Below are 23316 nucleotides of genomic sequence, written 5' to 3' on the forward strand. Positions count from 1 at the left end.
TTGAGGCCTCCCAGCCCCTCCTGCCGCGCCTGCCTGCCTGGGCTGTTGTGGGGCAGCTCTGTGTGGGCCCAGGACTTGGTCTCCAGTCTAATGAGAACATGGGGGTGCCCACTGCATATGCACAGAGAACCAAATGCAAAGCTCCCGCCGTACTGCTGAGGCCTGGGCCTGGAAACAGGCTCTGGGGCTGTGCAGCGTGTGAGCCTGGTGTTGGATGGAGGGGGGGTCATGCCCAGTGATCACAGGAGAACGGGGGGGGGGGGGCTGTCAAATAGATTCTGCACCACTAACTCCTACGGCTAGAACAGTGGTTCTCAAACTGGGGGTCGGGACCCCTTTGGGGGTTAAACAACCCTTTCACAGGGGTTGGCGGGGGGGAGTGGGGAGGCTTCACCCCTGTTGCCATTCTCCCCTCCGGAAGCCTGCCAATTTTTATACAATTTATAACCAATTTATACACAATCATGAATGATGGATCTTCATACATTGGTCAGTTTCGGTTTAATTTCCGTGAAAGAACCCTTGCAGAATTGTATGGCTGGGGGTCACCACCACAAGAGGAACTGGATCAAAGGGTCGGGCATTAGGAAGGTGGAGAACCACTGGGCTAGAAGAACCTTGTCTATTTCTCACCACGATTCCAGTCTTAATGGGTCTGCCAGTAATGCATGACAGAGGGGGGGGGGCCTCCATCCCCGGTGGTCCCCCCACCCAGGGAGCTCCATACTGCACCCTGCAGCCTCCCCAGTGGCAAGCTCAGCCCCCCTGGCAGTCCACCTATGGGTGGGAATGAATCTGGCCCAGCCCTTCCGGGTGCCTTGGAGGGGTGGGCTCCAAAGGATCCGTGGTGGAGGTGGGCCCTCTCCTTGTGAGGTGCACCACCGAGGCCTGCCCCTCAGCCCCGCCCTCCTCCCCAGTCTCTGCTGGTGCTCGACTGACCCTCAAGCCTCACTCCCCAGGCCTTTCAAGAATAGCTTTCCTGGGCAGCAGCAGCCGCAGCCAGCCAGCTGGAAGGGTGCCGGGAGAAGAGGATGATGAGACACCCACGTTGGGAGCCCTCGTCAGGATGGATGCGGAGACCCACTGCCTGCGGGGGGGGGGGGGAGGACCACAGACGGGTCCTTGACAGTGTCCCCTGCAGGCGTCTGCCTCGCCTTCCTTGGCCTGCTCCCCCCACCCATCAAGTGGTGCTGGGAGTCCTGCTCCCACCCCCCGCCGGGCAGATAAGTCTGCACCCTCGTCAGCATCCTGGCCCTCCACGTCCGCCTGCTGCTGCTAAAGTCCAAGTGCTGGGATGTGTCACCGCCTGTCTGCGTGGAAGCCGGAGAGTCCACCAGGGGCCTATAAATGCAGGCAGGCCAAGCAGAGGAGCCCCACAAGAGGAGCCTCTCAGACCCAGGTGAGCCGTCTGCGAGGGGCTGCAGAGGCCGGGAGGGGGGGTGGGGGAAGGCTGGGCGGGAAAGGTGGAGAAGATGGGGGGTGGGGGGTGGAGCAGGCAGCTTCCTGCATCTGGCTGTTGGTGGTGGGGAGGCTGCATGGGGAGCTGGAGCACGGCTAGCCCCCGGCCTTGAGTCTCAGTGGAGTCCTCCTCCTCTCTCACAGGACTTATCTGGTCCCTAAGCAACCCCCAGGACAGAAGATGGAGCTGAAGGCAGCAGCCTTGATCATCAGCCTCTTGGCCATCGCAGGTGAGTTGGGAGCCCCCTTCTGCTCCTGCCTCCGACTCAGAGGAGGGAGATACCTCCAGCCTCATCCAAGATGGGTGCAGAACGGAAGGCCTGCCCTTGAAGGTCTAGCAGAAGGCGCAAGAATTATTCTTCAACCATGTTAAGTGCCAGAGATGCTGCTTCCTGCTAAATTTACCAGCAGAGAGCTGAGAAACTTTGGCTGAATTGCTGCAGAGCTCCGAGCAAGTGGTTTGTCAAGGCCGAGGTGGGAGGGCCTGGGTCTGAACTCCTTTCCAAGCCCCGTTTAGCAAAGCTCCCTGGAGCAGCAGGTGGGCAGGAGAGGAGCCATTTGGAGCGTCCTTTGTTGGGCTCAGGAGCCTCAACAGTTAAGCTGGCCAGAAAGCAGGCAGGGGGAGAGGAGGAGGAGTGGTCCAGATGGGAGGAAGGGGGGGGTTCCTGCCTGCAGTGGTGGGCTTGGGCACTCTTGGGGTCTCAGGTGCCAGCCCACCGGAGGGGATGCAGCTGTCGCCTGCAGGGTTGTGGAGACCCCTCTAGGGAGAGACTGGGCAGGCCCAGAAGTGGTTGAGGAGGAGGCATCTGCTTGAACTCCCTTCCCTCGCTGTCCCTCCAGGGGCCCACGCAGATGTCAGCGCTGACCAGGCAGCAGATGTGGTGTGGAAATACTTCACGCAGCTAAGCAGCGATGCCCAGGAGACGGTGGACCAGCTCCAGCAGTCCGAGATCAGCCAGCAGCTCCAGTGAGTGCCTGCTCCCAGCTGGGGGAAAGGTCCACTCCAGGTTGGCCACAAAGGGGAGGGGGTGACACAGCACAGCCCCCCTCCTCCTGAGACCCCCTGGGGGTGCCTTGGAGACTGGGTCCTTGTGGGGCTCATGGTCCTTGTGGGGCTCCAGTCTGAGAGTGGGGAGCTGCTGACACACCTGCCCCTCTCTGGGGCACTTAAACCGTTCCACCCCTGCGCCTCACACAGAATGCTGCCCCCCCGCCACGTCCCCCTAGATGTGTGCGGCCCAACCCCCATTCCAAGCACAGCAACTGTGCAACAGGGAGGCAAGGGTTTTCCCCAACCGCGCCCGGTCTCTGCTTGGCTCAGCCGCCTCTTGGCCTTCCTCCACGGGGGCCCCAAGACCAACTGGGTAACCCCACAGGGCTACCTGCACAGTGACCGAGACGATCTCCTGCTCCTCGCACTTGGTGTCTGCCTACCTGGCAAGAGGCTCCATGCAGAGGCTGCCCCTCCCGCTCTAGTGTGCACCAGCGGCAACGAGCTAACCCCGGCCCTGCCCTTCTAGCCAGAGCAAGTGTGCCGGTGGGCTTTGCATGGGTCAGGCCTAGAGCCTCCAAAATGCAAGGAATATTCATGAATTCATCCCTCCTCCAGCGTGGCAGACCTTCCCATGGGAACCAACTGGCTTGCAGACGCTCGGGCCTCTGTGTGTGGGGAGAGACGGGGCCATCTGCCTGCAGGTGGAGGCTCTTGTCTGGGTTGGGGTTCCCTCCTTCCTGTCAGGCTTTAATTGCTGTGCCTGTCTTGCAGTGCTGGCTTCACGGCATATCAGGCATATTTATTTATATATCAATAATAATTTGGTTTGCTAGCCCCCTTGGGGTGCCCAGATGGGCAGACCGGTGGGGTGCAAATGCTGCCTCTCCATCAATGTCTTCTCCCTCATTGGACTGCAGGACCCTCTTCCAGGACAACCTCCAGACCGTCAGTACCTACGCGGGAGACCTGCAGAAGCAGCTGATCCCCTTTGCCACCGACCTGCATGCCCGGCTGACCGAGGACTCCCGGAAGCTGAAGGAGCAGATCCACCAGGAGCTGATGCAGCTGCAAGCCCAGATGTCGCCCTTTGCACAGGAGGTCCATCAGCAGATCGGCAGGAACATCCAGGAGCTGCAGGCCAAGCTGGCCCCGTACGCAGAGGAGCTGGGCACGCAGGTGGAAAGGAACGCCGCGGACTTGCGCCAACACCTGGTGCTCCTCAGGCAGAATCTGCAGGCCAAGTTGGACGAGAACCTCGGCAACCTCCAGACCAGCCTCACCCCCTATGCCGATGAGCTGCAGCAGCGGCTCAGCCAGCAGGTGGAGACCACCCAGCGGCAGCTGGCCCCCTACGCCGACGAGATCAAGGCCAAGGTGGACGAGAGCGTGGGGGAGCTGCGCAAGAGCCTGAGCCCCTACGCCCAGGAGGTGCAGGATCAGCTGGCCCGGCAGCTGGAGGGGCTCACCTTGCAGATGAAGAAGAGTGCTGAGGAGCTGCGGGCCCAGCTCTCGGAAGAAACTGAGCAGCTGAAGCTGAAGCTGACCCCTTACGTCCAGGAGCTGAGGGAGAAGCTGGAGGAGGGAGGGGCGGACCTGCGTGAGTCCCTGGCCCTCTACACCAAAGGCCTGGACGACAGGGTTGGCCAGCAGATGGAAGAGTTCCGCCAGGCTGTGATGCTCACGGGGCAGAACCTGAATCGGCAGCTGGTGCAGAAGATGGAGGAGATGCGGCAGAAGCTGGAGCCCCACACGGCCACAGTGGAAGACCACCTCGTCTTCCTGGAGAAGGACGTGAGGGACAGGTTCAGCTCCTTCTTTGACAGCCTGAGGCAGCTCGGGAACTAAAAGGGGCCCTTTTGGCTCCCCACACTCCTGTGTGCTGTATGTCTGGCCCCACAGGGGTCCTTCTGGCCCCAAATAATTTCTTCATAGCTTCCCCCCTCCCCAGGGAGAGGAATGAGAAACCAGCAAGATCCAGAACTGCACAGCTGAGCATCAGTGGGGCCCAAATGGGGTGTGGGGTACCTCTCCGTTGTCTGGGCACTCCTCCCCACTGCCCTGGGCAGTCAGACGTGTGGCTGAAATAAAGGACCCTCTTTGCAATGAGCTCCGTCTCTTGGGTTTCTTGGGCGAATTGCTCTGGCCTGTGTCCAAAGGACGTCTGCTTCTGATGACATGGTGCATTCCCCACCCCTCAATGCGGGGAAGAGATTCTAATTTAAGACATGCAAGAAGCCCCCAAGGAACACCCTCCCTCCTACAAACCTTCTCCCTACACATCATGAACCCCCCCCCCAAAGGCTTCCCAGGCCTCAATCTTCCAGCAATTCTGCCCCCCCCCCAGGGGGCCCGTTCTGTGGGATGGGAGCCATGATGGAGAAAGCACAGGCTCCAGCAGGGGCTGGGGGGTGGGTTAAGGCAGGTGCACTGGTTACCAATTGCAGCCGGGATCAGGTTCAAGGTTCTGACCTTTAAGGTCCTTCGTAGCCTGGGACCCACATATCTGCCTGTCACCCCCACAGGGCTTTACACTCTGCGGGTACCAACCTGTTGGTGGTTCCTGGTCCCATGAAGCCCGCCTGGCCTTGACCTGGTGGAATGAGCTCCCAGAAGATCTGAGGGCCCTGTGGGAGCTGCCTGCAATCTACAGGGCCTGCAGAACGGAGCTCTTCCGCCAGGTTCATGCTTAAGATCAGGGGCCAGAGCGTTGCCTCGTGGCAGACTGCCGGCATGTGGAGATCTCCCTATGGCACACCGGGAGGGAGCTGGTGGTTGCAGCGGCAGGCAGACAGGTTTTTGGCCACTGGAGTTCATAATTTTAATGGGGTATCAGAATAGCTGTTTTGTGTGGTTTTGATTATGTACTTTGCTGTGGGACGGCTTGCTGCCAGTGAGGATGATGATGGTGATGAGGAGGGGGCCCTCGGATGAATCTTGGGGGAGGTGTGTGTCAGACCTTGCAAGGAAACAAAAAGGAAATGGAATGCGCAGTGTTCTTCAACCATGTGAGATGGTGAGGGCGCAGCTGCCCATGCGCAAGGCTGAGAGGGATCGGCCAGCAGCACTCCGGCTGCAAGTGGCAGTGCCTGACGGGGGGGGGGGAGGGGGGCATTTGCTGAAGAGAGGGCCGGGCCGTGTGGGTGAGGTGGACTGCGTTTTTGGCAGGAGGGCTGGCGCACCAGCCAGGGTGTGGGGCACGCAAGTGTACAAAGCCCCTGACAATTAGGCAACCTGCAGCCACAGCCCGTCCTCCCAAGTACCTTGGGCTTCAGCCACTCCCCCCCCCAACCCCGGGCCTGTCTTCTGGGCTCTTTCGGGGTTCCGGTGCTGCATCCACTCCCTGCCGTCTCCTTTCTCCGGGAGCCGCGTGAGGAACGCACCGCTCCTTCCAAGCCGCTCACGGCCCAAGCCGCCTTTGGGGGCCGCTGGAAGAGGCCTGGGGGAGGCCAGCAGAGGGGGCGGGAGGCAGGTCGGGGGGTCGATGGTCACCGGCTTCTTTGTAAGGCAGACCCTTTGAGAGGGGGTCTCTGGGGAGCCAACTCTTGGGAGCCCTGCAGGAGACCCCCCCCCGCTGTGCCCCCCTCCAAGAGGAGCGGCCAGGCTGGGCCCCGATGGGCTTGGCGGCTCCCGGGCGGGGGCGGGGCGGAGGCTCCGTCTCTTCTTGGCTGCCGCCGTGCAGCTCTCAAGGGATCGCCCCTCTGCGGGAAGTTCTGCACGGGCTCCCTTCGGGGGGGGGGGGGGCGACTGGCGCGCGGCCCCTCCGGGCCACCACTCCTGGGGGAGGGGGAGGGGGAGGGCGGCCACGGACCCCGCCCCTCACGGGAGGCCTCTGGCGTGGGCGGCGACTCCCCCCGCCCCTCCTCCAGCTGGGGCCAGTCACACTCCTTGCAGCGCCGTTCTCCCAGAGCACTCATGCTGGGGGCCAGGAGAGGCGGCGCCGGACGCGGCTCCCCCCCCCCCGCAACGACGACCCTGCGAGGTGGGCTAGGCGGGGTGGGAGCGCGACCGGTCCGGTTGTGACGTCGCCGCCCCCTCGTCCCCCCCGTCGCCGGCGTTCACGTCACTTCCGGTCCGTGAGCAGGTGCCGGAAGCGGCCTCGAGAGGCATGTCGGCGCTGGGGGAGGCCGCGGGGCCGCTCTTCCGCCCGCCCGGCCCCGACGCCGCCGCCGAAGAGGAGGAGCCACCGGTCGAGATCGAGTCGCTGTGCATGGCCTGCCTGCGCCGCGTGAGTGCCCTCCCGCCCGCCCTCCCGCCCTCCCGGCCTCCCGCCCGGCCTCCCGCCCGGCCTCCCTCCCGCCTGACGGCCCTTCCGTGCCTGTGTCCCCGCAGGGCGTGACGCGGCTGCTGGTGAGGCGCGTGCCCTTCTTCCGCGAGGTCCTGCTCAGCTCCTTCGCCTGCGCCAGCTGCGGCTGGGCCAACGCCGAGGTCACGCCGGCCGGGCGCCTCCAGGAGCGCGGGGTGCGCTACACGCTGGCCGTGCAACGCAAGCAGGTCGGCCGGGAGGCCGGGAGGGAGGGAGGCCGGGAGGGAGGGGGTCCTCGGGCCCAGGGGAAGGGCTCTGCGTGCTCACCCCGCAATCGCCCCTTGACCCCTTCTTCTCCGCAGGATTTGAACAGGGAAGTGGTGAAGACGGACAGCGCCACCGCTAGCATCCCAGAGCTAGACTTTGAAATCCCAGCCTTCTCCCAGAAGGGAGGTGGGTATGCGGTCATTCCGGCCTGTCGTGGCGCACGTGGCAGTGGCCTCGCGAGGACCGGGGCAAGGGCCAGCAGCTAGCATGGCCTGCATGCCCAGGCAAGACGGTGGAACAGGGAAGGCGCTGCTGCTCCAGGGCTTGGTTTTTTGCAGCAGCAGGTGCCCTAACCTGCATAGTTGTGTTTACAGAGGGACCAGAAGGCATCGGGCCACCTCCTGATATAGGCATGTTAAGAAATCTGCCCTTGTCTCTCTTCTAGTCAGAGACAGGCTCCTTGCTTGAAGCCTTGGCCCTGAGTTAATTTTTGGGGCTTGCCAGCTGTGCCCTAGCCCAGGCACCTGCTGCCTGCATCGATGTTCCAGTTGCATAGTTTTCTTGGGGTTTCAGGAGAGAGAGGCACGAAGGCAGGGCCTGTTAGAGGTGAAACAGGAAGCCTAAGAGTGGGGCTTGTCCATTGGCTAGCCAGCTGGCCTGACTCTAGTTGGGGAGAGCTGGCAAATGAATGAGGTCTGTAAGGACTTGATAAATGCATGCCTTTTTCTGCCCCTAGCACTCACCACTGTGGAAGGGATAATTGACAGAGCCATAACAGGATTGGAGCAGGATCAGCCGGTCCGCAGGGTAAGTTGCTCACAAAGAATCCTTAAGAGGAGTTTCTTGGCGGCATTTGTTTACATATCTATATGTTACTTCTCTTCCCAATGGGAACCCAAAGCTTCTTACTCTGTTGTTCTGCCCTCCTGCATTTTGTCCTTAAAATGACAGCCCTGTGGAGTAGGTTATGCTAAGATGGTGACTGGCTCAGGATCACCCACCAGGCTTCCACAGCAGAATGGGAACAAAACTGGGCCTTCCAGATCTAACACCCTAACCTCTAGGCCATGTTGGTTCTCTGAGAACACATCCGTCCGTCCGGGTTGATTGTGATCTCCTTGGCTGGTTTGCCTGAAGTCACTGTCTCAGAGTTAAAGGATCAAAAGCTGTTGTGACCAAGCAGGAATCTCAGGGCTCTCTCAGCCTCACCCACCTCACAGGGTGTCTGTTGTGGGGAGAGGAAAGGGAGGGTGACTATAAGCCACTTTGAGCCTTTTTTGGGTAGAGAAAAGTGACATATAAGAACCAACTCTTCTTCTTCAAGTCAGCACCAAAATGTATGGCTGGTTCTTTCAAAAATATATAACAAGGCTATAAAATAAACGAGGCTGGGCTGTGTGAGAGCCTGCTTGGTGTCATGGTTAAGAGTGGAGGCCTCTAATCTTGTGAACCTGGTTTGATTTCCCCACTCCTGCTCTGCATGAAGCCAGTTGGGGGATCTTGGGCCAGTCAGTTCACGCAGAGCTCTCTCAGTCCCACCTAACTCACAGGGTGTCTGTTGTGGGAAGAGGCAAATGTAAGCTGCTTTGAGACTCCTTCAGGGAGTGAAAGGCGGGATTCAAAACCCAACTCTTTTTCTCCACTGCACAGCAGTTTAAGTCATGAGAATGAAGCTAGGAATGTTTACTTTTTCATTTCAGGAAACTGACCCCAGTGTGGCAGGACAGATAGAGGAATTCATTTCAAGGTTGAAGCGTCTGAAAGAAGCAGAGGAAGCCTTCACTTTCGTAAGTCCCTGCAGGGTCGTGTGGCTCTCTGTATGAATGCCCCTGACTTTCAGCAGCGATAGGATTTCAGATCTCTCCCCTCCCTTTCTGCCAGGTCCTAGATGACCCTTCAGGGAACAGCTTTGTGGAGAACCCTCATGCCCCCCAGAGAGATGAAGGCCTGGTAGTTACCCATTATAAGAGATCTGCCCAGCAGGCTGCAATACTGGGGATTCAGGTAAGCCCACGGAGGGGGTCTGCTGTGGCTGAGAAGCATGGCTTAGCTCATGCTCATCTGGCACACCTCACTCTTGCTCCTCTTTTGTGGCCCTAAATTACGGAGTGCGGGTCCTGCAGCTCTCCAGTCAGTTTGGAAGCCCTGCTTTCTCCTCCTTTTCTCACCTGTGTGAGAAATGTCTGAGATGCAGCATGACCCCTTTTCTTTTCCAGGAAGACGAGTCAGAGGCGAAAGCAGTGGAGCCAGCAGATGACCTGAGGAATGAGGTATATCAGGTGTCCGAGAGCAGGGTGCTTTGGCAGAGGAGGCCTTTGGGCAGGGCTGTTCCCCTGAAGTAGAATCCAGCTGTGGGCCTGCTGCTCCATTCTGGGCCTCACTGAGATGCCTGAGTGTCGGTCCTCTGTCAATCCAGGTAATGCAGTTTAACACCAACTGCCCAGAGTGCAATGCTCCTGCCAAGACCAACATGAAGCTGGTGCGTATCCTTTTCAAGTGCAGGGGAGCATCTGGTCCCAGCGGCACACATGTTGCTGTGGACTGTGAAGTGCCTGTGTGCTGATGGCTCATTCTTTCGGGTCTGATTCTACTGCTGTTTTGCTCTGGGGTGATTTGGGTCCAGTTCTGTGGCTGATGAGATCTCAGGTTGACGTTGCAGGGATCTAGCAGGGGAAGTGGATCAAGCTGCCTGAAGAAGGATGGCAGCGTGTGCTTGACTGCTTGGCTCTGTGAGCAGCATTCCTTGACTGCCTGTTTGCAGACATTCCCCACTTCAAAGAGGTTATCATCATGGCCACAAACTGTGAGGCATGTGGCCACCGCACGAACGAGGTGAGGCTTCTCCACCTGTAAGAGGCTGGCTAGCCTCAACTTGCCAGGGAGATAAACACTGTCTTGTCATTCATGGTATTTTCTCCTGCTTAGGTTAAATCTGGAGGTGCTATAGAGCCTTTGGGAACCAAAATAACCCTCCAGGTGACGGACCCCTCAGACATGACTAGGGACCTCCTTAAGGTAGGCCTCACCCCACCCCACGTTCATCCCTTCTCGTTAATGCTGTGGAGTTGGAGGGGGCTGAACGAAACTTCCTTTCTTTTCCACAGTCAGAGACCTGCAGGGTGGAGATTCCAGAACTGGAATTTGAGCTGGGCATGGGGGCCCTGGGTGGCAAATTCACCACTCTGGAAGGATTACTGAAGGATATCCAGACCCTGGTGAGTGACAGCTTTGTATCAGCTACTGCTGCCACTTGGGGAAAGGGATATTGTCTCTGAATGAGACTCAGAATGCTGTGTTCCTTGGGAGGAGGAGCTGCCCCTGAGCAATTCACTCATCTCCCCGCAGGTGGAAAAGAATCCCTTCACCCTTGGGGACAGTTGCACCCCCAGGAGGGCAGAGAAACTCAGCGCGTTCAGCGGGAAGTTGCAGCAGGTGAGGCCCTAGCAGACCAAGTCTTTCAAATGTGGCCTGGGACTCATGCTGTTCCTGGTTCTGATTTTCTGGCTGGGGAGAGAGTTTGTGAGGTCACTGTTGCACACATAACTCTGCTTCTCTCTCTTTTTTTCCCTCCCAAGATATTGGATGGGCAGCTGCGAGTGCATTTTGTTATGGATGACCCTGCAGGGAACAGTTACCTTCAGGTAAAGTGTGATTGCAGGAAACAACAAAAACCAAACACTTTGACCAGCACAGAGGCAGCCAGAAAACATACCAGAGGGGGAGAAGCCAGTGGCCTGAGGTGACTTCCTTTATGCAGCTTGCTTGGGTGTTTCTATACATATGCTCCAGGCCAGTGCTTGTGGAGCAAAGTGCATGGCGAGGACTGCGCTGCAGTGGGCTTTGGGAGGTCCATTCAGATGTTCATCCAAGATACTGGCTGGCATCCTCTGGGGCTAAAAAACATAACTAGGGAGAAGCTGGGGACAGCATACAATCCTCCAGCCTGGATGCTCCCCATCCCAAAAATGGCATAAAAATCCAAATACTTTGCCTTAATTTTCAAGGTGGGGAGGCAGAGGTCCATGGGAACCCTTCTCCTAGCCTTTGGCCTGGAACTCACTGTAGCTTAGCTTCCTGCTCTTTTCAGAACGTGTATGCCCCTGAGGAAGACCCGGAACTGCATGTGGAGCACTACGAACGCAGCTTTGAGCAGAATGAGGAGCTGGGCCTCAATGACATGAAGACAGAGGACTATGAGACAGAGAACGCCACCTCTGAGCAGTAGCCTTGCTTTTTCCAGGCCAAGACTGTGGTGAGGGATGAGAAACAAGTGAAGGAGCCTGGTGTTGCTATCCCCCTACTCAGGACACAATCTCAGCTCTGCTTAAGCAGCCGCTTGTAGCTGGTTGCTCACTTAGGAACTGCAGCAGAGCGCAGCCAACACATTAAAGCTGGACAACTGCTGTACTTGAGGCTGTCAGGGCGAGATCTTTGTTCGGCGTACACAACTGTCACTGTGTTCTGTTTGGTGCTGGATGGGGTCAGCACGGGGCTAGCGCCTGTGGTTGGCCGCAGAAAGAGAGGTTTTTTTGTTGGGCTTTCTCTTTGTTTTCAGGGAAATAATAAAAATATGTTCTCCTAGTTTCCAGTATGATTTCTTTGGGAGTGGAGCAGGACCAGCAGACTTGTCTCTGGTTTAAAGATGTCACCGTTCCAGAAATCCTGAAGCCTGTTTTGTTAGGGGAAAAATGACATTCTGGCGTAAAGCGAAATAATAATAATAATGAGAGGTTTATTATCTGGCGGGTGAGCAGGGCACTTCCGCCGCTTACTGGCCGCCCCACGCAGGAGGAAGGTCGGACGGGCGGAGTTGCCCCGGCTTGCCTCTCTAGGCAGCACGAGGCGGCTCGGTGGCCCCTTGCCCCGCCCTTTCCGGCCTCCTGGTCCTCCGAGGCGTCGCCGGAAGCCGCCCTCCGCCACTTCCGCTTCCGGCCTCCGGCGAAGATGGCGGCGGCCTCGGGCCTGTCCAAGGCGGAGTACCTGCGGCGGCGCTACCTGGAACCTGGCGCGGGCGAGGCCGACTCGGGGGCCAAGAAGCGGCGCCGGAGGAAGCGGCCCAAGGAGCCGATGGGGGGGTGAGCCGAGGAGCCCCGCCCTGCCAGGGTGGCCCCCGGGACAGCTGGTCGCCAGGCTTCGTGGGGCTGAGCCCCCCCGCCCCCCCGCTCTTGGAAACCCGCGGCTCCGCTCCCTCGAGCGCTGGGGCCGGGCGGGACGGGACTCAGCTGAGAGCAGCCAGTCGGCCCAGGGCGACGGACAGGAGCCTTCGCCGAGGGAGGGGGGCAGGGAGGTCTCAGGGGCGACCCTTGTCCTCCGTGGCCCGTTTGCTGGCCTTGCGGGTTGCTGGGCCTGACGGACAGCTCAGCTGATCCATCTCTTGATGTTCTGAAATAGAACATATTGTGTGGCTTTTATGGTGTTCTCTTGGCGAGAATATGGTGGTGACAGTGAGAGGGCAGCAATGGCCACGATTCTTGCCGCTGTGGAGGCCAGGCAGGGAACCCGGGTGGCCAGGGGCCCTGATAGGGTTGAGTTTTGCTAGAGAATCTTTCACCAGGGAGCCTTCGAAAGTGTACACTTGCAAGTAAGTCAGAATGAGTTTGTCACACTGAGATTTGTTGGGAGGTACTAGATGCCATAACCTTGTGCACAGTGCCTGGATGAATGGGAAGGATTTGTCTGTGGCAACTAATACATTTGATTCGGTAAAGAGAAGTCCAGTGACAAACTGTACATGGACAGTTTCCATTCTTTTTCAGTGTGTCTGAAGAAGTGTCTATGCCCATGGAAGATTATGCTCAGATTAAAAAAAAACATTGTTGGTCTTAAAGGTGCCACTGGACTAAAACTTTGTCCACGGACTGTTACAGTTAGATTATAATCTCGTTAAGGGCTGCCAGATTCCTGTTTGTCCTGTTAGCTATCTCTTTGGAAATATTATTCAATGAGAAAGGGATCCGCTTCATCCTTCAGAACCTACTTTCTTTCTTGATGGCAGCTGATTGGAAAGGTGCTGGCGAGAGGTCGAGCTATGGCCCTTTCAGGTTTTCTGTTCAAGACACAGGAACTTCATTTTTGCTACTGTCAAAAATTGTGTTGATTATGCATCATTTTATCGTCTTTTGACTTCCAGGATCCGTATAGTGGATGATGATGTGAGTTGGAAAAGCATTTCTAATGTGCAAGAAAAGGAGGAGGAAGAGGTAGAAGATGGAGACCTGCCTGTGGTGAGTATTTAGGAACTGAGTATTTAGACTGCAAACAGACAGGGTGGTTCCCCGGGTGTAAGCATGAACACACATGACCAAATGAAGCCATCTTATACTGAATGAGACCCCTCGACAGTCACGGTCCATGTACTTGAGGGTCTAAAGCAGAAGTCTTTCACGTTGCCTATACCTGAGCCGTCCACCTGGCGATGCTATGGATTGAGCATGGAGCCTGTCAAGCAGAGGCTTCACCACTGAGCCACTCTCCACAGGACTTCTGATTAGCATTACTTTCTCTGTTACTGTATTCATTCAAAAGAAAGGCAACTCTGAATATTTATTTTGTTTATTTATTTTATTTGCCAAAGTTATGCACTCCCCCCCTACCTTTTTAAAATACTGGAAATAACTATAGTATTTATGTGATTGTAAGATGACCCCCCCCCCCCATTGCATGCCTGAGAGGAAAAACTGCTCTTGCTTTGGCGTAAATACTATATACAACACTTAGTCAAAACTGTAACTTAAGTAATTTAATTTAAAAGTAATTTAACATACAAGTTGCTGTAGCAGGTTTGTATCTAACAGCTGTTTTTTTTTTTGAGGGGGAGGGGACTTTGCAGTTTACCCAAACCTCATCTCTTACCCTATTACTTTCAGGTGGCTGAATTTATTGATGAACGACCCGAAGAAGTAAAGTGGATGGAGGAATTCCGTGCCAGTAAAAAGTGGAAGCTCTTGGGTGGTGAGTGGTCTGTGCTTTGTGAGAATCTTGGGTGGGCTTTGTGCTTGTGGGATTTTCTGTTCCAGCCACTGTCAACATTAGACAGCCCTGATAGTTGGAGTAAAGAAAAGGTTCCCCATTTGCATTCCCACTCTCCCCTTGGCATGAGGCACAGCAGATTGTGGGTGGAGAGTGAGACTGCTGGGGTGCCTGGAGGAGGGCCCTGTAGAAAGGGGAGGTGGCGAGGAAGGCTGGGGATTGTTGGAGAGGACAGGCCCCTTACTTTCTATCACTGGCATGAAGCCCACAAAATCTTCATCTGATCCATCCTCCATTTCCTCTAGCTGGAACTATTTTAGAATGGGAACCTCAAGCCCTCCCGAGCAGTGGCCATGGCCACTTTCCTGAAAGAAAAGGCAGATGTCGCATTGAGCATTGAGGTTCCAAAGAGTGGCTGGTTTCCCTTATCTAGTGATGGTGGGGCTGGAGGTCTTTCTCAAGACACAAAGAAGCCTGTCTTTGGGGTCTTTGGCTAGGTTAGGGTCTTTGGCTTGTTTTGTGGACACCTTATAAGTGTGCCTGCCATCTGCTTGAGCTCTTACTTGATGGTTTAATTATTACTTTTTTAGATCATAATGAAGAGTCACAAAGCTCTGATCTTTCTGGAGCTGCAAAATCCAACAGGTGAGGGGGCTGGTTGGGTGGATCACAGTCTGTTATTTAGCCAATGTACCTGTAGGTGTGGAGGGGGAACGTTGTGAGTGTGGGCAGGGAATAAGCTCTCCAGACATGGCTTTCTCTGTTGCTGCTGGGTTGTCCTCCTCTTGCCTGTAGGATCAGTTCTTTAAAATAGCCTGAAGCCAAATAGAGGCCTTTTCATGGAACGCAATGGCATTGTGAAATGGTCAATAGTTGGACAAAAGATTTGTAGGTGCCTTGAAAATAGACAGGTGGCAATTGTGCCGGTAATCTCCAGCAAGGTGAGGGGGCACTCGCCTAAAACAACATTTGCTGTATCATTCCAAGGAAAGCATTGGAGTGCTGGCTGCATCGTCTGTAGTGCTGGGAGACACAAACTGCTTGTGGCTGGATACAGAGTCTTGAGGCTGACAGGGAAGTTGCGCAATTGCTCTGGCCAGGAGAACATGTCAAGCTAGCTTCAAGTGTTTGCTGTAACTTGGCAAAACCATAGCAGAATGCCAGAAAATCCCTGCTGGATCAGACCAGTGGTTCTTCTGGTCCGGAATTCTGTTTTGCACAGTAGTGCACCAGTTGCCTCTGGAGGGACTTCCAGCGATGTTGCCTACTGGATCTGACATCCAGAGGTCTCATTCAGTCACCAGGGTGAGTAGCCATTGTTGGGCCCCGCTCCTTGAATCTCTGTGATTCCTGTATTACAGCTATCCTATTAGCAGTCATTGCTGTCCACCAGCGGCAGTGGAGTTTTAATCCATAAGAATTATATCATAGCTCAGCTTATTCAGCTGGGTACCTTACCAAAAGCCTTTTGGAAGCCCAAGTATATAGTGTCTCTTAAATCACCCTTATCCCACCTGCCCATCAACATACTCACCAAACCCCCTTTGGAGAAGCTATGCTGATTTTCCCTCAGCAGATCTTGTTCCTTGATGTTCTTGAACATTCCAGATATAATACCAGAGGTAAATAGCAGGATCTCCTGGTCCACTTCTGTGTAGGCAGTAGGTTTCCTTTTTATCTTTCAGTTCAGAAGGTGTGAAGCACAAGCAATCAAAGCATTCGCCAGAATTGTCCCCACCCAGGAGGGACCGACACAACTTGTCAGTGCTGCTTCATTCCGAGAAGGGCAGAAGCAATCGCAGGGTTGCAAGTGGAGGCCACGAAGCAGCCTGTTCAGAGAACCTCTTTACCCATCGGGGGCATCAGGTTCCCTCTGATTTATCCCCACCCAGGAGGAAAAGACATGATTCTGATACTGACCTTTCGCCTCCTGGGAAGCAGATGCCATCCCTTGCTGGACCAAGAAAGCAAGGCTATGTTGGAGGCAAGTGGGCGTGTTGAAGGTGCCAGGCAGCAGAAGGGGAAGTACTCCTTCGCCTGGGGAAGAACGCCGTTCCTTGTCTTCCCTGTATTCTAGCCTTTGAAATCTCTTTCTTGACAGGCTCTCGGCTGGCCACTGAAACATCCCAGCGACACGATTCTGAATCTGATTCGGATTCCGCCCCCCGCAGGACAAACACCTGTTCGGATTCAGATCTCTCCTTACCACAGGCCATTTGCTGTAGGCGGCTGCAGGATTCTCCGGACCTTTCTCCTCCCAGAAGGAATCGGTGTGGGTCTTCAGACTCTGATTTGTCTCCTCCCCGAAGAAGGCAAGAGGTCAGGCAGGAGGCCCGGCAGTCACAAAGCCCACCTGACCCCTCACCACCGTGGCGGGCCAGAGACAGCAAAGGAAGGGGCAATAGCGAGCAGGTAAAGATTTTGGCACTCACCTGACTCTTTCTCCTGCTGGTAGCTTGAAGCAGTTTGGGGACATAGTCTGTGTACTTTGGACGAGCATCAGGGCGAGTGACAGGAGATGCTATGCCTTAGGCGTGGTTGGAAGAGCCAGCCAATGTGGAATTGAGGGGGAGTATTTTGCTCATTTGTGGAAATAGCCCATGGCTGCCAATTGCTGACTTGACTATTATATGTTTTGTTTCGTATGTAGGACCCTCAGATGCTGTCAGGTGGCCAAGCAGGCTTGGTGTCGGCTGACCTACTCCGGAGGGAGCGACAGGCGTTCCGGAAGCAAGAGAGAGGCAGTAAACACCTGGAAGGTGAGATCTGGGGGAGGCCTGCCTGCTGGGTCTTATCCTGTCTTGATCGGGCTGTGTGCTGTTCTCCCCAGGGGCCTCTCAAAGAGGCAGACTTGGGGCGGTTTTTGGGATGAGATGTTAGGCTGTCAGGCTTATCAGGGCTGGGTTGCACTCTGGACGGGCCCTCCTGCCAATGCCCCAGAAAGGGGCAGGAATGAGTAGGTGCCAGGCTGGCGTTCTGTAAAGAAACAGGCCACTCAGGATGGGCACTCAGGATGTGGGAGATGTTGGCAAACACTTTTCCCACAGAGGTTTGCCTGAGGCAGGTGAAGTGTCCCGTGGAACGAAGGTGCCTTTTGAGGTTCCAGCAGGGTAGATAATTGCTGGCTGTGGGCTGGGGCATCCTGAAGAGCTTGCTCTGCACGAAGAGCCAAGTTTTTAGCCAGGGGATCTCCTAAGTCTGTTTGCAACGCTGCTGGTACTCCGCTTGTGCTGAGTGCACCAGGCCAAATGTGTTTACTTAATTTATCTTCTGTCTCACATTCTCACTCTCTATATTTTGTCCTCACAATAATCCTGCGAAGTAGGCAAGGCTGAAAGTTTATGTAATTGGACCAAGGTCACCTGGCAGGCTTCCTCAGGGTGGGTCTCCTCCAAGATTCTAGTCTGATGCTCAGTCCTCCCCCCAGAACACTGACCCTCTTGACACACACACACACACACACACACACACACACACACACTCCATTGTAGCCACAGCAACGTTTTCCTGGTTCTGTGTTGTGTTCGTTGGGTCAGGTGTAGTCAGGCAGAAAAAAGTTACCTGTCTGTGCACTCAGACGTGTATCTGCTGCTGTTTTGTGTCTGGGGGGTTGGTTGTGTTTCTGGCATGAGAGACACGTCAGTCTTTCCAGAGCCACAAGACTTGGTCGTTTGGGTAGCTGTCTATCTGAAATCCCTTGTGTTGTTTTTGTTTTACAGTTTTCGGTGTTTGTGTTAAATTATTTGGGTTGTTTTTCAGGGAAACATTTCTATCTTGTAATGTGCGTGGCATACAATGGTCACTACTAGATTAGACTTCTGCAACTCGCTCTGCGCAGGGCTGCCCTTGAAACTGCTCCGAAACTGTAAATGCAGCACCCTGACAGTCTGGGACTGGCATATCTGCAGGGCCGCCTCTTCCCTTATATCCCCCAAAGAGTGCTAAGATCTTCTGAAAAACCCTGCTCAGGATCCCTGGCCCAAAGGAAGTAAGACAGGCCTCGGTCCTACTTGGCCCTGGGCCCAGCCTGGTAGAATGCTCTCCCAAAGGAGGTGGCGTGAGATGGCGATCAGTTCTGCAGGGCTGTCCCACCAGGCCTATGGTCAGGGCCCAGAGAACCAGCCACAAGTGCTGCCCCCTGGGGGTGGGAAAGGCCGGCTCTGTTGGGTGCCCACTGCTAGTCGAGCCAGGGCCTCCTGAACCGCATGGGAGTTTCTGAGTGGGATATTTGGGGAATGGCGGCGTATGCAAATGAGACGTAAATATAGCCCCAGGGGAGAAAATGACAGAATATGGCTTCCCTTTCTCAAGTCGCCCTGGAAATCTCACGTGGCATCTCGGGGCACTCCAGTCCAGAGAGCCCAGATTCAGAGGGTGACAAAGGTGTGACTGGCCTCGCAGGGGACTGAGCTGATCGACTGGCTGGTGTGCCATTGAGGAATGCTCTCATGTGCTCTGCTCTGACAGGGGGGGTTTCCTTCTCGCAGATGAATCGCAACATGCAGCCACCGTATTCCGTGATAAGTCCGGCCGTAAGAGAGATCTGAAGCAGGAGTGGCTGGAGCAGCAGAAGGCAGCTCAGCAGAAATTGGAGCGAGACGCGCAGTATGCCGAGTGGGGCAAGGGGTGAGCAGCCCAGTCCTCGGCTCCACTTTCATCGTGGGCGGGGGCAATAGCTGTGCAAACCCATCCCCAGCAGGTTGCTTCCTGGAGCTGTATTTTGCAGGCAGCCCTGCCTTCTCCAGGCAGTGGATGAGAACATGCCAGCCTCCTGACTTGGTTGCCTTTTGCAGGCTCGCTCAGGGCAGGCAGCAGCAACAGAATGTGGAGGATGCAGTGAAGGAAATGCAGAAGCCGCTGGCCCGCTACATCGATGACCAGGATTTGGATCAGATGTTGCGGGAACAGGAACGAGAAGGAGACCCCATGGCCAACTTCATAAAGAAGAGAAAGAGCAAAGAGGGGAAAGATCGGAAAGGTTTGCATTTGGCCAGGGCTTACTGGGCTGGAGGCCAGCTGTGCTTAGGCCCTGGGGCTGGGGGGGGGGGGGGGGCTCTGCTTAGAAGGGCTGCAAGCCCATTTTACTGGAACTGCTTGTGCAAAGCTTGCATTATAGTGTCTGCCCCCCTTTTGGTGGGGTGGGAGAAAGGGCTCCACAAGAGCAGTGGGTCCGGGGATCCTGCAGAGAGAATGGAGGTGTCGTGTCACCCCCCGCTCCCCTGGGCTTCAGCTGACTAGCATCTTCCATTTCCAGTCCTCCTCACTCCGAGAGCTAGAAGCTTGGCTTCTCTAAAGGAGGTGATATGCAAAGATGGTCATGCTGCAAAGGCTGCCCGGTCTCCCGACAGCTCTCCTCTGACTCTGGTCTGTTGTCTGGAGAAGCGGAACTGTACTGTAGGGGGTGGCTGCTGCTCTCCCCCGGTGCTTTCTCCGTAAAGTTTTCTTAGTGCTTATTAATATTTACTCCCTTGAGTGTGAAGAAGGCAGGCAGGCTAGAAACCTTGTAAATAAAGTGTTTACGGTATGTTAACTCATAAACTTGAAAGCCCCTTTAGGGCCCAGTTTCTGAGGAACAGATGTTTAGAAATAATAAAGGGAATAAAAATAGCTTGCATGTCAAGGTTGGTAGTGGGCTGTCCTAGACCCTGCACTTGTACCTGGGCTGCCATCTGTGGGGTGTGAGTGCCGGCTGCTGATGCAGAGGAAATGATGAGGCCTTTTGTTGTCGCTCCCCCCCCCCCCCAGAAAAGCCAAAGTACAGTGGACCAGCCCCACCTCTCAACCGGTTTAACATCTGGCCTGGGTATCGCTGGGATGGAGTTGACAGGTAAGCCAGTTTTTCTGCTTGGGGGGTTCTTAGTGGTTCCTTGCTGAAGCACAAGATGGATCATAGAATCATAGAGTTGGAAGGGGCCATACAGGCCATCTAGTCCAACCCCCTGCTCAACGCAGGATCAGCCCTAAGCATCCTAAAGCATCCAAGAAAAGTGTGTATCCAACCTTTGCTTGAAGACTGCCAGTGAGGGGGAGCTCACCACCTCCTTAGGCAGCCTATTCCACTGCTGAACTACTCTGACTGTGAAATTTTTCCCCCTGATATCTAGCCTATATCGTTGTACTTGAAGTTTAAATCCAGTACTGCGTGTCCTCTCATGGATCTCACGGTGTATATAGGGCCATGTGATCAACAGGATGGGGCATCCTGGATCCACTGAAATTGGGTTTGGATCGCAGAGGTCTGTCTGAAGCAGAGCTGGAACAAAGCAGAAGCACTTAAACACAACCCATGAAATGACGCAGAAGCTACATAGGAGGGGAACTTTGTTTTCAGAAGCAGACCAGACCCAAGAGTGTGGTTTACAGTCCGTTTCCTGTGGTCCAAGCATCTCTGTTTTATTGTTTATTGGGTTTCTAGGCTGCCCCTGTCCAAAATGGTCTTGGGGTGGCTATAAAATGCTCATACACTAAATATCAGTAACACCCTAAAATTAATTAGTTAACAATCATATGCCCAAGTGCCCATTTGGCCATTTCCCCCTTCCCAGGGAGCCTGGGGTCACAAGAGAGGGAACTCCAGTTTTGAGCCCGGCTTGGGAAGGGTGTGGAATTGAGCTGCTGAGAACGAGCCCTTGCAGTGCAGCAGAGCCCTGTTGCCTGCGTAAAAAAGCCCTCCGGAATAATTACAGTTTGCATAATTTGCAGAGAGCCTCAGCCTTCTCTGATGGATGACTCTGAGTTCAGGGTGTGACTCTGGTATGCGAGGTTGATCCTCGAGGCTGACGAGACTTCTGCCCGGGCACCTGTTTTCTCTGGCTGTCCACAAGCCCCTTAGCAGCGTTTGGCTCCCCCAGATTCTGTGGCTTCCTGTGACCCTCTGGGCTCCGGGAGCCTGGAGAGTGTTGGGTGGCCCTTTGGGACCCCTCTGGCACCCCCTGCTCTCTGTGATGTGGGCGGAGTTCCTCACAGACCCTCTGGCTGCTGTCTCCATCCCTGCAGGTCCAACGGCTTTGAACAGAAACGCTTTGCCCGAATTGCGAGCAAGAAGGCAGTGCAGGAGCTGGCGTACAAGTGGAGTGTGGAAGACATGTGAGCAGCTGCTCTGAGAGCCAGGGAAAGCTCCTCCCCCCTCCGCAGTGGCTCCACCCCTGGCAACTACGATGGAAGACGTTCAGCTCCCAAGACTCTTTGGGTGCTTTTGGATGGTGGCAGAAGCATCTCGCTCTGGGCAGCCACAGCAGAGCGCGGCTGGGATGTTCCCGGAGCGGACGCTGCGCAAGAAGGGATGCGTGCGAGGGCTCCCTTTTGCCAGAAGCCCAGGGAACAGTTCCTGCCACCCTGCTGGATTGCAAGAAGGCTCAGTTCCTGTTGGGTGGGGCTGATAATTTCAGAGCCCTTGAGAGCCTGACGGCCGGCATCTGCCAAAGCTTCTTGCAGAAGTTTGGCTTGTTGGGGTGAAGCAAAGGCAGGATAAAGGGTGACCAGCAGCTCTTCGGCGGGAGGTCCTGGCCTGTGTTGTCCTGTCTGCAGAGCGAGATGGAGGCTGCAGGCTGTGCTGTGACCCTGGACTCAGCGCCAGGTTGGATTCAGGCACTGGGGAGGCCAGAGCGGTCCCCCTCCACCTGAGGGCACCCAGGCTGAGCACAGTGGCTGTTTCCAAGGTGGCCTCAGTCGGCAGTGCAGTCCCGCTCGCTGAGGCAGCTGGTTGGGAAATTAAGAGGTGAGAGTAACATCTCCCCCCCCCTCCCTCCATGGGCAGTGCCACTGTTGACAGACTGGCCAAGTGCAAAGAAGCTTCAGCAAGGACTTTCCCTGCAAAACAAGGTTCTTCTGAGGTGGGGGCTGTTCAGTTAATGTCTCTGAAACCCTTTGTACACTGTATACTTTTGTCCATGAGAACTTTGTATTTCTTTGTGTCAGTTTTTAAAGACATGTTACTGCCACAGTGAGGTGTGAGGAATCATGTTCATTTTCCTTATTCTGTCAGAATTGTTAATACCCTTTTCCTGTGGTGTGACTGGAAAGGACACAGCAATACCAAGGGGGCGAGCCAGAATCCTCTCTGCTGACGTCCATCAGTGGCAATCTCTCCCCACAACAGACACCCTGTGTGGTCAGTGGGCTGAGAGAGCTCTCAGGGAGACTGCTTTGTGAGAACAGCTTCTGATAGGACTATGACTAGACCGAGGTTGCCCAGCTTGTGCAAGAGGAATGAGGAATCAAGCCTAGCTTGTTGCCACAACACCACGCTGGCTCTTAACCCCAAAAGGCTGCGGTTAACGAAAACCAGCCCTGTGAGGCATCGCTTAACTGGAAGGTGATGCGATGTAGGAGGGGCGAGCCCTAGGCCTAGGCTGCCCTAGGTACGAACCAGCACCTTGAATTGCGCCTGGAAGCCCCCAAGCAGCCAGGGCAGACCTTCCAGCGGGGCCTCTTCTCTGCTAGGGAGGACAAGAGGCAAGGGCCACCCTCCCTCTATGCTGTGACTCCAACAACGGCCACTGTGTCTCCTCCATGTTTCCCTGTGGCCGTGGGCACTTTCTGTGGGCTGGTCTCACCATGTTTGCAGAGACATTGGGGGGAAGGGGAGGGGGGAGCTCCATTTTGTGTTTTCTGGGCTGGAGAATGCAGGGGCCAGTTCTCTGACTGAGAAGGGCTGTCTGGCCTGGAGCTTCCTGGGCTCCAGGGGGAATGACAGGCATGGCTGGAGAAGGCCTCTTCTGTGCAGTGCCCAGCCTGGGGAGCTTTGGAGCCCTGCCCTGCCCTGCCCTGCCCTGCCCTGCCCTGCCCTGCCCTGCCCTGCCCTGCCTCACTGGCCAGAGCGGCACAGAAAAGCACAAGCGTACGTTGAGCATAATTCAAGCCCCCTGTGTCTGGGGTTCCCAACCTCCAGGTAGAGCTTAGAGAACTCCTGCTGATTCCCAGAATGCAGAGGTCAGTTTCCCTGGAGAAAAGGCAGCTTCGGAAACAGGCCTCCAAGGCAAAGCTGAGGAAAGTGGGACACGGCGATCCCCCCACCCCATTGCTATTGAGGAATGCGGGGGGATGACAAAGTACCGGGTGGCCAAAGAAAGGGGGGAGGGGGCATGGCTTCGGGGGGGGGGGTCCCATTCCACTCTTCCAACACTTTGACCCCATAGCTCTCAACTGTTCCTTCCAAGGAGGCAGGAGATGTTAATAAAAACAATTCTCTAGGAAGCGCAAAATGTCTGCAATTCAGAAGTGCAAAGTGTCCATTCAGATCCTCCTCCTGAAATGCTGGATCAGCCCAAATTGCAACTAGGTGTGTGGCCACCAAGGACACCAATCTGTCCAATATCAGACCCCTTGCTCCCTGGAAGTGCCTGTGGCCTGCCACCTGTGGCTGGGGCAGCATGTCTTTCCTCGC

At 55.6% G+C, this 23316-nt stretch overlaps 3 protein-coding genes across 4 annotated transcripts; all 3 read left to right on the forward strand.

The window, feature by feature from the left end:
* Nucleotides 1-1324: 1324 nt before the first annotated feature.
* Nucleotides 1325-4558, forward strand: LOC143821222 (uncharacterized). Its single transcript, XM_077304843.1, has 4 exons — nucleotides 1325-1399; nucleotides 1603-1688; nucleotides 2299-2425; nucleotides 3370-4558. The coding sequence occupies exons 2-4, from the start codon at nucleotides 1640-1642 to the stop codon at nucleotides 4295-4297; spliced, it is 1104 nt and encodes a 367-aa protein (XP_077160958.1). The 5' UTR covers nucleotides 1325-1399; nucleotides 1603-1639; the 3' UTR covers nucleotides 4298-4558.
* Nucleotides 4559-6358: 1800 nt separating this feature from the next.
* ZPR1 (ZPR1 zinc finger) lies at nucleotides 6359-11543 on the forward strand. Of its 2 annotated transcripts, XM_077304844.1 has the most exons (14): nucleotides 6362-6677; nucleotides 6782-6943; nucleotides 7058-7148; nucleotides 7699-7769; nucleotides 8663-8749; nucleotides 8844-8966; nucleotides 9179-9232; nucleotides 9379-9445; nucleotides 9724-9794; nucleotides 9888-9977; nucleotides 10067-10177; nucleotides 10308-10394; nucleotides 10538-10603; nucleotides 11050-11543. In XM_077304844.1, exons 1-14 carry the CDS (start codon nucleotides 6558-6560, stop codon nucleotides 11185-11187), a joined length of 1338 nt encoding a protein of 445 aa, XP_077160959.1. In that variant the 5' UTR covers nucleotides 6362-6557; the 3' UTR covers nucleotides 11188-11543. The 2 variants fall into 2 exon arrangements, with proteins under 2 accessions (XP_077160960.1, XP_077160959.1); XM_077304845.1 differs by lacking the exon at nucleotides 6782-6943 and having other exon boundaries at nucleotides 6359-6677.
* A 229-nt stretch (nucleotides 11544-11772) lies between these two features.
* BUD13 (BUD13 spliceosome associated protein) lies at nucleotides 11773-21873 on the forward strand. Its single transcript, XM_077304846.1, has 11 exons — nucleotides 11773-12037; nucleotides 13093-13186; nucleotides 13829-13913; nucleotides 14522-14576; nucleotides 15617-15915; nucleotides 16033-16343; nucleotides 16582-16690; nucleotides 18419-18557; nucleotides 18725-18909; nucleotides 19677-19758; nucleotides 20928-21873. The coding sequence occupies exons 1-11, from the start codon at nucleotides 11907-11909 to the stop codon at nucleotides 21019-21021; spliced, it is 1584 nt and encodes a 527-aa protein (XP_077160961.1). The 5' UTR covers nucleotides 11773-11906; the 3' UTR covers nucleotides 21022-21873.
* Nucleotides 21874-23316: the final 1443 nt, after the last annotated feature.

The sequence above is a fragment of the Paroedura picta genome, chromosome 12, assembly GCF_049243985.1.
Source record: "Paroedura picta isolate Pp20150507F chromosome 12, Ppicta_v3.0, whole genome shotgun sequence".
In the NCBI taxonomy this organism is placed as follows: domain Eukaryota; kingdom Metazoa; phylum Chordata; class Lepidosauria; order Squamata; family Gekkonidae; genus Paroedura; species Paroedura picta.